Source organism: Hirundo rustica, chromosome 1 (assembly GCF_015227805.2).
Source record: "Hirundo rustica isolate bHirRus1 chromosome 1, bHirRus1.pri.v3, whole genome shotgun sequence".
Lineage (NCBI taxonomy): Eukaryota > Metazoa > Chordata > Aves > Passeriformes > Hirundinidae > Hirundo > Hirundo rustica.
In genome coordinates this window covers 90,420,739-90,432,130 of record NC_053450.1, presented here as the reverse complement: position 1 = coordinate 90,432,130, position 11,392 = coordinate 90,420,739, and the positions used below count along the sequence as shown (strand labels likewise).

At 45.4% G+C, this 11,392-nt stretch overlaps 1 protein-coding gene across 10 annotated transcripts in view; it reads right to left on the bottom strand.

Moving 5' to 3' along the window:
• Positions 1 to 4,793: 4,793 nt before the first annotated feature.
• PHACTR1 (phosphatase and actin regulator 1) overlaps positions 4,794 to 11,392 on the bottom strand; it is a 305,882-nt gene continuing 299,283 nt past the window's right edge. For all 10 annotated transcript variants that reach the window (XM_058421581.1, XM_040077353.1, XM_058421584.1 and 7 more), the window contains one exon: positions 4,794 to 9,650. In XM_058421581.1, the coding sequence (XP_058277564.1) occupies positions 9,635 to 9,650 (16 nt within the window). In that variant the 3' untranslated portion in view covers positions 4,794 to 9,634. The remainder of the gene's footprint in view (positions 9,651 to 11,392) is intronic.

Below are 11,392 nucleotides of genomic sequence, written 5' to 3'. Positions count from 1 at the left end.
TTTACTGAATGTCAGCCTGCTGGATGAACAAGCATGCTTTTGCTAGAAATGTGATTGTACTCTTTAAACATTGTAAACTTTCAGATAAATTAAGCTTCCCAAATGTGAGGTACAGGACATCACAATGACCACGGGTGACATCCTTTTCTGAAGTGTTTTAAAACAGTGTCTTTTTTGTCTCTGAGACATCTCTCTATGGCTGTATCTCCTTTGTTCTTTGTGGAAGATATTCTAGAGAACTGTGCAGGTATGGAGAAAATCAGTGGCACGAGCCAGTGTAGTTCAGAATTATAGCCCAGTAATAACCAATGCCTCTGCTGAGAGCTTGGCTTCTTGAAGCTGTTGTAATTTGATTCTTGTTAGGTTTAGATTTCAAAATTAATTCAATGCAGAAATGTTATTCATGATGTAAGTAAAAGTAGAGTGATTAGCCACAGATAGAGATTTTCTGGAGAACTGATTTTTTGTTGTGAAAGTGTAAAATTCTATTTCTACCTCTTGCATAGACCAAGGAATTCTACATAACAATGTGTTGCTTAGCTGTTATTTGACTCAAATTGGTGTTCAGTGTGACAAGTGCCAAGAATGCTCATTGCACTTGAGAGAGTGTGTTTAGCTTGCACTTGGAGTTGTGCAAGCTTGGAATGCTTTAGAAACTTTTGTTTTAAACTGGGTCAGGTTTACCTTGCAGCACACTAAGTGAGGAAGCCTGGGACTTGGCTGGGGTTATCCCTAAAATCCTGGGGAGACGATCTCTGCTGAATGCTGAGACCTTGCTGATGGCGTTGCTGGAATCCCCAAGTTCAGCCAGTTCAGGAAAAGCATGTTTGTGTCTGCTTTGGACTCCATTGTTGAGCCTGTGCTGTGGTGTAATCCATGGAGTTCACTTTGGATGGGCGCTGGTTTTCCTAGTGCAGGCACAGGAGCTGGGTAAGGTGCACAGGAAGGACACGAGCTGTGTTAACAGCAGCCCTGCATTCTGTAAGGTGCAGTGCACAAGTGTTTCAAACGATGGCCGCGGGTGCAGCCTGAGCAATTGCCTGTGTGAGGGATTCCCCCGGCTGCACGGCCGGGTCACACAACCCCAGAGGTGTGGGGGCGATACTGGGGCCTGTGCACGGCAGATTACTTGGTCATTTGAAAACGAGCGGCAATGGCACCGAAGGTGTTCAGCTGTTTCAGTCCTGAGGGAATCAATAACTCATATTCTGTGAAGAGAGGTGCACTGTATCAGGATTAGAAATGCCAGTCAGTGTTACTGCTTCCAGGCTTGCCAGTGAGTGTTCCTCCAATTACTGTTCGACTGAAGGCTTCAGAAGTTTTTTGTCATTTAAAGAAGCTTTTCTCTATCAATAGGCAGGCCTGGAGCTGTACAGAAGAGAGAGATCAACTTTTACATAAGCACAGAAAGGCTGAAGTTGGCAGGGACCTCTGGTTGCCCAGGACCAAGCATGTCCATGTGGCTTCTGACTGTCTCCAAGGAGAGGGAGTCTAGCACTTCTTTGGGCAACCTGTACTTGGTTATCCTCACAGTAAAAAAACTGTGATTCCACATAAACAACAGCAATTTTACTCCGACATCCCATTTTATGAGGGATGGATCCCCAAATGCTGTTCCACTGTCCATCTGAAGTTTCTGTGTAGCTTTTTCAGTTCTGTGTACCAAGAAGGATCAGGAGTGTCTCTTTAATGCAGGGGTCATTTTTTGTTGTGGGCTATGCTTGAAGAAGGTGAGTTCTCAAGAGAGTGCATGGTGGTTTAATGCCACTCTTCCTTCACTGCTGGTGAGAGGCATTTGTGTGTCTCATAATGGATCCATTCACAAACTTAAACTGTGGATTTATGAAGGAATCAGTTGATGCAGAAGATGCCCCAATTCCCTGAATAGACTGGAACTGTGAATCTGGCTCACTTAGGCTCAGTTAATTTTTGGTGATTGCTCAGTTGCTCATACATCCAGTGGAACATAAAGCTTTAGCTCAGAGCCCTGCTTCCCAAGGGAGCAGAATGGCAAAATGGGAGCTTCCACTGTCCGCAGCATGCGATGATCAGGGGAAAGTTGATGCAAGGTACCTCCCAAGTCCCAGCCTGGAGCAGAGTCCGGTGTTAGGGAAGCCTGGGCCTGTCCCTCCAGACATTGTCACCAGCCTGGGGTTGGTGGTGAGCATTCTTGGACCTCTTGAACTAAACCAGTGCAGTAGCTGTGGTGTCCAACTTGGCACTTCTAATGGGAAGTCCAAGTTTGGTCAATTACCTACCACAGACTAGAAGTTCTTAACACAGAATCTTTTGATGTTGCGCATAGTTGGGCCTCCCACTGAGATTTTTGGCAAAGTAGGGTGAGGAAGGGGTTATCTTTGCTATTTGTTTTCTGTTAACTTCTGTGTCATCCACCAGGAACATAAGAAGTTACCTGACGTTCATTTTTTCCTGAGAAGTTTGAAAATGAGGTATTTCTTCTTTATTTGCATAATTTCTCCTTGACTGGCTGAGTATGTAACTGCTTGCTGCATACTTCTTTGTTCATTTAGAATCCAACAAGTGTTGAGCTGTTGTTTTTTTTTTTTTTCCTCTATGCTTTTTTCCCCCCCAGAGATAGCACTGAAGCATTGACTTTGGACAGTGAAAGCTCTCCCCTCCAAACTTCACCCTGCCAAATACCTTCATGGGCTTTGCAAACAAGGAGAATAAGCTTAATTTGATCCAGTTGTGCCCTCAAGCCATACTTTCTCTCCAGAGAGGTTTAGAGCACTGCCACATGTCTGTGCCTCTCCCGTGCTGGACACACCAGTTCTTTTCTAGCTGATGTCCAAATGTGATGGAAACTCCAGATAAGCAAAGTAATGGCAGATGTCAGAGGATGATGCTTGAAAAGTGGTGAGTGGTTTGGATTTTATTAAGGGGCCTGACGGCATGGAAAGAAAAGCAGGAGAGCATGGACACAAAAGCAGCTGAAATACAGTAATTCAAAGGCTCATAAAATAACTGTGATTACAGAGCAGAGTTTTGTGGACAGGAGGTCAGCTGTCATCTCCACATGATACAGCTTCAGCCAAAGATATCCTGAACACCACAGCTCCTGTGGCACAAATTTACCTACAGCCAAGCTTTGGTTCATTCTGCCGCTCCGGGAAGAATTCTGTAAGCAGCTTTGCACCGTTTGAAGGCTCTGCTGGTCCGTGTAGCCTGAGGGAGCTGTGGCACCGCCTGTGCCTTGCCCTGACAGCTGCACCAGGAGCTCTCCCTGCTCAGGAGCAGGGCAGCTGCTTTGTCCCACACACACCAGCTCAGCTGTGTGACCAGGGCATGGCCACACTGTTATTTTCAGACTTGGTTGTCTGGCAACCTTGATCCAAGGAGCGAAGGGGAGAAATGGAGGTGAGGAAGACGATGGCAAAGCAATCCAGCCCTACACTTGTGCTAAGGGCACTGAGCTCTTAGTCAGGCACTGCCAGACAGCAGAGTGTGTTTGTGCAGATGTGTTTGTTAAATGGAGAATTGATTTTTTTCCAGCCTCCTCAGTTTCCTGCCTACAGATGGCATTGGATTGCAATTTGATTGCCAGTAATTACATGGACTTCACTGAAGACACACACATCCCTTCACTTAGACTGGTTTTATGAAACTATTCCATTCAAACATAACCCATCCTTTTTGCAGAGGTCTCAGTGCACCTGATACTGGTTCTCACATTCCCTGTACAATGTATTCTCACCAGTAATTTTCCTGTTTAAGCACAGAAATCACCATATGTAACCAAACCACTATATGCTGCTGCTATGGAAGCCATAGCTCGATGTGGGGGAGGGGTTCTTTAGTCACCACCTACAGATTTGTTAACTTTATTTATCCAAATCTCACCGGATAGCCACAAACTTGTTGGCTGTCGGAATGGAAATACACACAAACAAGGATTGTGAGTGAGGTGAAAAGTTGCCCAGATGGAAGCAAACAAAAAAAAAAGCCCAGTACCAGAGTTTTGATCATGCAATGTTTCCCTATCAGCAAGGGAAAGGAACAGAATTTGGTCAGTTAAAGCAGATGGATCTTTAATTTTTGTGTAATTGGAAGTCTCTGTGTGTAAGGGGAGGGGAGCTGCTCGCAGCTGCCACTTACAGTGAGGATGCTGAGTGTCACTCATCTCCTCAGGGTCAGAATGTTTGCACCATCAGTTCTAAACACTGAAGAGCCTCAGCAGAGCTGTCACCCTTGCAGGAGGCGTGAGCCTGTCTGAGGGTATGTACTTCTTGTGAAAGCTTTTCCTCCTCTTTTCACCACACAGAGGCTTCAACTTGTCACCCACTGAAGCTACTTGGGGAAGAAGAGTAACAAAAAATAGGAACATGAGATATGGATGTGCAGGAATGGTCCCTCTGCCGAACAGCAGCACATACTGGTGCTGCCTGGTGGCTGCACATTGACTCTGGCAGCTGGCCCTGGCAGAGCACAGCCTGCACCAGCAGCATTGCGATGACAGATGGGGTTTGGTTGTGGGGTTTTTTGGATCCCTGTGTGTGTCTAGTGCAGACTGTTGGATTTGCTCTTCACTAGGGTGGTGCCAGGTACCCCTTCAGCAGCTGAGGTACCACTCATCCTTTCTTGCTGAGCTGCACCAGCCCAGCCACAGTGCTAGAGGCTCATCTGATCTGTCCCACCCATCTGCTCTGGGAAGTCTCTCTTTCCTGCTTTGCTTGTGAGCCTGGCTGCTATCCTTGTGTGCTTCTGTGTGTTCCATTGTCAGCTGCTGGGACAAAGTGTGATAAAATACACAGGCACCAGAAACCTTTTTTTTTTTTTAAATGGATTTTTTTTTAGGAAACTGCATACATCAGAGACAAACAATAATTTAAATACCATGCAGTTTCAGTATGTACAAAAACTAGGACATAGAGATCCAGTTTAATTTTTTTCTAGTTATTTACATCATTTTCATACAGCCATAATCTGTTAAATTACAATACTGGAAGAGCACGATTGACAGCCACCACACTCACTCCTATACAAAGACAAACTATATACATACACTTGGATATCAACTGGAAAATGCAACTGGTGCAGGAGTAACTGGGACACACAGGAATGCAGGAAATGTGCCCGTCACCTCCTCTTTGTTTACAGAAGTTGTTCCAAGCTTGAGCAGACTGAACACCTGGGAAAAATTATTTGTCCCCTTTTTCTTTCCTGATTTTTGAATTAGCCTAGTCATCTCCCATGGCTATTTATACAAAGTTATTTTATTTGCAGGCACATTAGGGAGCCCCCATTCACGTATAACTATGGGTTTCCACCTTGCCCTTCTGTTTTTATGAGTGCAAGTTTCACTAGGCATGTTGGAAGTGCTCCCCCCCTCTCTTGGTTTATAGTTTTTGCACAGCACAGGTGGTGCTGTAGAAATAGGGAAGGGTGAGTTTGGTGACTAGTTGCAGTGATGACAGAATACAGTGGTTATACATGTATTAGGATGAGATCTGTTTGTGTAATGGGCTCACTAAATGGTTTCAGTTAACATAAAATAGCTAAAAGTCTATTATGTTCTTTCTCCCGCCTCTTCCTTCTCTTCTGATAATGCCCAGTGTGTTCACTAGGAATTGCCTAGACACAGAAGTTGGCCTGAGCTGCTTCCCAGCAAACCTGCAGCCTGAAACTTCTTCAGCCTGCAAGTACCCACCCTATGGGGTGTAGGGGGGGGCAGAAGCCACAATGCCCACATTCCCTCTGAGTCAGAATGGTGTCACCAGGTCCCTGCAGCCCTCTGCTGGTGAAGGTGTGGGTAGGAGGGTGATGCCACTATTGGGCTTCCTCACCATCGCTTCTCCCAAACAATCAAAACTTTTTTGTCTAGACGTTTTGGAACTGCTTTTTCAATCCCCACCACCTCCCCAGCCACCCCTTAGGCTCCATTTCTACTTCATTATTCCACAGGCTGCTGAACAGATGTCAAAATACTTGCACACTTTAAGTATTCAGGATTCAGTAGATTATAACAAAAATACTTCTATTCCTTGACTCTAGGTTATTATCTCTGGAGATGGATGACTGGAATAGTCATTTTTGTTCTGTGTTGATTTTTCCATTCTCTAAACGTGGTGTAATTTCTTTATTACCACTATTAATCTCTTTCTAATCAGAATGAGGATGATTCTGCTAAAGCAGTCTTAGCAGCAATGCCATCATTATGTCCTACGCATAATCCAGGTCAATGGAGAGAAATCATGACTGTTTGTTGTTTGGTTTCTTTTCTTTACTGCCAACAGAATCACTGATCCTTTGCCATGATAGAGATGGCTTTCACAGATGAGAAAACAATGCTCAAGAAACCAGATTTATGAAAAAAAGAGACCAGCAGTTCCCCAATCTGTGTGCAACTTCCCAGGGATGCCAGAGGTGGGTGTGCACACCAAGGATGCGGTGCTGTGTTCAGGCCCTGAAAGGCTGTTGTGGAACGCCTGATAAAAGTTAACTTTGCAAACTACCCAGACCCACTGAAGCTAAAAGCAGATGAAGTGTCAGCTTACTGCAGTGCCAAACACCTTGCAGGGTTTCTTTTTCCCTCCCCTTCCCCCTCTTCAGGATAAGCTCTATTTCCAACCGGGGAGAAATATGGCAATTCTTCCACTTCTGTCCTGGTGCCTGCTCAGCTAGGAGTTAAGTGAAAAAAAATCCCTTAGAAAAGAAAAAGCATGGCTGCGTGGAAGTGCCCTGGGGACAGCACAAATCATGGGGCAAGGCTGAGTGTGCAACTTGCTGAGTGCTCAGCAGGGACCTGCCATGGGCTCATCCGGATGAAGGTGCTGGGGGATGTTTGGCCATCATCCAGGACTTGGCTGTTATGTGTCTCAGCCAGTGCTCAGGGGTTTCTTTTGCGTGCCAGACTGGCAGTCTGGGCACTGCCTGGGGCTGTGCCCGAGAGGGACGGTGGCAGTGCCCAGACTGATCATTCCCCTGGGAACTCCAGCACTAACAATGGACAGACAGCAACAGCCTGCAACTTCCACCTCCCTCCTCTTAATTTTATTAATAAAAATGAAATGAATCCTCACCTTTCCCTCCCACTAGCCTACCAAGTCCTGTGATTCTTTTCACCACTGCTCCTTAAGCAGTGCCCCTTCCATTTCACAGCGATTCTCTAAGCTACCAGTGCCAGGGCAGGTGTGAGATCCATGCTGGGAACACAAGGATCTGTTGTTCTTCAGAACAGCTCTATTGCAGAGCCCTTTGCTAATGCAGCGTCTGTGCGGTCAAAAGCGTAAAGGCTTTTTTTCCTTGTTTTAAAGCTGTGATGCAGTCTTGTAACTTGTGTGCATATGTATGTGAAGGAATTTATAAACATGAACTGAGGTTTTCATGGAGATAACCCCAAAGCAGTGTATTCCTGCCTGGTATGTTAAGTGCTCTGCCTGCGCTGAGCTGATACCATCGCACATTGAAGGCTTTGACTACTGATGAACTTCCATCTAAAGTAAGATTGAGCTGGTGATACAGGGATCATGGTGTTTCCACAGAAATCATCACCCACTCTGGGAAGCACCAGAAACCACCTGGTTCTTACTTTCCTTTGATGTTCCATCCTACAACAGCCAATCCTCATTTAATAGCTAATAATCCACAGCATTGCAAGGATGGCCGTGGATGAGAATGAAAAGCTGTTGCTTTTCTCGGGTGGAGAGCCAATCTGCGAGGCACTGAGTGCCACCACCAAGCGTAGCTGGAGGGCGTTACCCTCGCTGCCAGCGTTGCTGGGGCAGGCTGGGTGCTAGAGCCACTCCATGGGCTGCATGCAGGTCCTTTGGCTGTACTCCTGCATCCAGAGCGGTGAGGTGAGGCCTGAGAAGAGGCAGGAGTGTTGGCACTACACTGCACTGGCCATTAAATGCTCAAGTGTGAGAGGCTTCTCGGCCTGCAATCAGTGAAGGGCAACGTTAGCATGGAACAGGGGGAGCTGGACGGGGAGCACAGAAGAGAGAATAGGTACATGGAAGACAGTGAGAAAGGAAAAATTAGTAAAAGAATAACAGAAATAACTATTCTGTAGTAAAAAACTTTGGCCTTTCTGTTCAAACTGTCAAAAGAACGTAGCTATTGTGGAAGAAAAGATGTCCTAAAATAATAATCTGGAACTTCTTACAGTAATGCTGCTACAGTGCTTTCAGCCACTGTCTCAAAACATGGCATAATAGTGTCTTGTAAGATCTTGAAAGGAATCTTGACAGTGTCTGCCCCAGCTTGCTGGCATTATACTAGTTAAGGACTTAATTCTGGAAGGTGATGGCCTAAGTTCAGAAAAGCACTTAATTGTGTTCAGGCTTAATTAAGCCTGTCAGACATATTCTTGAAAGCAGTGAGGCTGTGTGTGCTTCCTTACTGTAGAGCACACGTTAAGTTGGCAAGTAAACCAGGCCCAGAGTGACCAGCTCTCCGAGCCCTTCTTGGTCAGTTTGTGTGTTAAACCACTGTAATAAAAATAAATTAAAACCAAAATTGGAACCAATAAATTCAGAACACCTCTGAATTGCTGTCCTCATGCCTCAGCCGTGGGTACCAGTGACAAGTCCCACCATCCACAAGAATGCCCCAGACTCCTTTTGTTAGGCCAGGTAACACACCTTGTCATGCTTTGCTCATTGTGAGTTTAGGATCAGTTCTTGAGACACCTGGTACAGAGACAAGAGACATCCTTCATGGAACCTCTGTCCCCTTCTGTTGTGTGTCCCTCTGCAGAGCCGGAGGGGAATCCCAGCCTTTCCTGCTGCTGGGGGCACGTTGGCTCTCACACAGTCACAAGGTTTGGGGGCAGGACAAACTACAAGCAGATGCCATGCAGTGACCATGAAGAGATGGGCTTTTGCTTGCTGGTCCTCAGTGTTCTTGTCACTTACTGCTAATGGGCTCACAACTGGGTTTAGAAAATTGTACTTGAAAGAGATGGAAAACAAACAGTTGCTAGAACTGAAGCAGCCTTCAGCAGGGAGTCCTGTTCTTCAGAGGTCACACCTTTTTCTGCTTGGAAGCTGAACAGTGTCTACTGACCGGCTGTAAACTTCTCCAGGGAAAGAAATGCCTTTCTAGTCAGATGATATTCACAGATGGGCTGGACCATGGAGAGTTTCGCTCCTTCACTGTCCTCATAAGGTGCTCTCAGCTCGAAAGGAGTGTTTGGTGTAAGTGCTTTAGTGCCATAGGGGCTCATCTTTTGGAGACTTCACCCAGGCCAAGTGAACACCATCTCAGGGCTCTCTAGGGTTGATGACAGAGGCTTGTCAGGATGAGGGGTGCCTGAAGACAACAAGGTTGCACCACCAGCTGGGCTTGAACACGTATGGCAAATCCACATGCCGGGAAAGTCCTATACATAGATGCCAAGTCTTGGCACAATTTCCCACCAGGGGTATTTTCGTTTACTGAAGCTTGAACCAGCAGGTCTGATGATGCTGCAGTACTCATCACATGTAAATACAATTCTCCTTTTTTTAATATTTATTTTTCTACTCTTTTTTTTTTTTTTTTTTTTTTTTTTTTAAAAAGGCAGTTCTGAAGATTTACATTGTACGTAACAGGGAAGTGAATAATACCAGCACTTATGGTTCCTTTTAGTCATGTTTTGAAGATGGCATAGTAGTCAGGTAAAAATGATCTGCTACGGTCTATGAAACCTAAAACCCAAGGGGAAAAAAAACAGAAGAGAATCAGTAAGATAATATCCTCACATATATATTGCACATAAAAAAATAGGAGAACTAATTGCTACAGTGACACGATTAGGCAGGTCAGTCCCTGTAGTACTGACATCAGCCACGCTGGCAAGAGGATCCAAAACACAGAGACATTCTCGCTTCCTTGGCCCTTGCCAGACTCCCAGCTCACAGGCACAAGCTGTTCGCACCAAAATCTACCAGGGACATTCACACACTTTGGGTCCATCCTATGGCATCCCTGAGTGGGTGAGAGCAGATCAGCTCCCCTCTTCGAGGCCATACAAGGCCTGACTCCACAAAAATTGTCTGTTTTAGACAAACCTTATGCTATTCTGCCAGAAAGATTTACATACAATTTAACCATGATTATTCCTTAGTGTTGGAGCCCAAAGAGACAAATGGAGCTGAAATGGCCACCCTTCCTGCGAGGCACCCTGTGCCAAAAGGCCTGGGTTTGTCGGATTTGCAAATACACGTTTTTTAAAGCTTTGATTTTTCACTCTATTATGAATTAATTAATATGTCCCACTAGGAAAGTGACACTCACATTCTTTGCTCTTGCCACTGCTTAATGACATGAAGAGCTCATTACCTTGCTAATGACTTTATAATGGTGATTTATCTAAGTTTATTTAAGGGAATTACTCTCTTTTGTTTAAGCACGCTTCCTTCAAGTGCGTATTTCCCAAAGCCCCTTGTCAAACCAGTAAGTCCTGCTGTTCTTCAGGCAAACCCTTATTCCAGTGTCTGTTATATACTTGGCCCAGACTTACTGAGCCCAAGCTGCCCAGTGGCTTTCAGATACAAACTTTAAAGGATCACTGCTCACTCCAACACAGGAAGAGAAGGAAAAAAACTGCGCAGAAACCTGTGAGAGCCAAGCAGCTGGAGAGACTTCTGGAAAACTAAACCAGTCTGTATGTTCTGGGATGCTAAAGGCTCCATGGAGCTTGACTACTTGTAGCAACAACCCCCTTTAAAACAGCCTCATCCTTTCTACATTTGTCACCTCGCCCTGGAGAAGCCAAATGTCCCTCAAAGGTTCAGTCACTGGGGTCAACAGATCTAGGCCAATTGTACATCCTAAGGCTTCTCCCAGACCTCGTGGTTCAGGAGCAGCTGGCTTGTCTCTAGCAGCACTCTGTCACTACAAACCCCAGTGCAACCAGCCTAGCACATGCTAGGAAGGAGAAGGGAGATGGTTTCTGCAAGGTAATACATGCATAATACATGTGGCGAATTTTAATATAATTATTAATTTATACACATAAAAATCCCCTAATACAAAATTAATTTTGCCTTAAGCTTTTCTGTACTTTTCCTAAAAGTACCGCCTGCATTTTTCATGAGCACTGAACTGATGAACACATTAATACAAGGGCAGCTCCAGTTTTGCAGCAGATCTCACTGTCACAAGTACCCAACACTTGTCTTTAAAGTCCGAAGGATTGATTTGCAAAGGGCTGACTTCTGCCGTAGCCTGTCAGAGAGGAAGGTGGTTGGTTTGGGCTCATGGATAATTCATTTGGTCTCTACCTTTAAAACTAAAAAGAAGCCCAAGGTGTAAATAGTAATGCCTCTCTTACAGTGTGGATCTTGCCATGGCCCGCTGCGTCACGCATGGCTGGATGGGGAGGACAAGACCGAGAGATCCGTGGGTGGGATCCGCGTGGTGTGGAACAGCTGCACACACAGCAGGG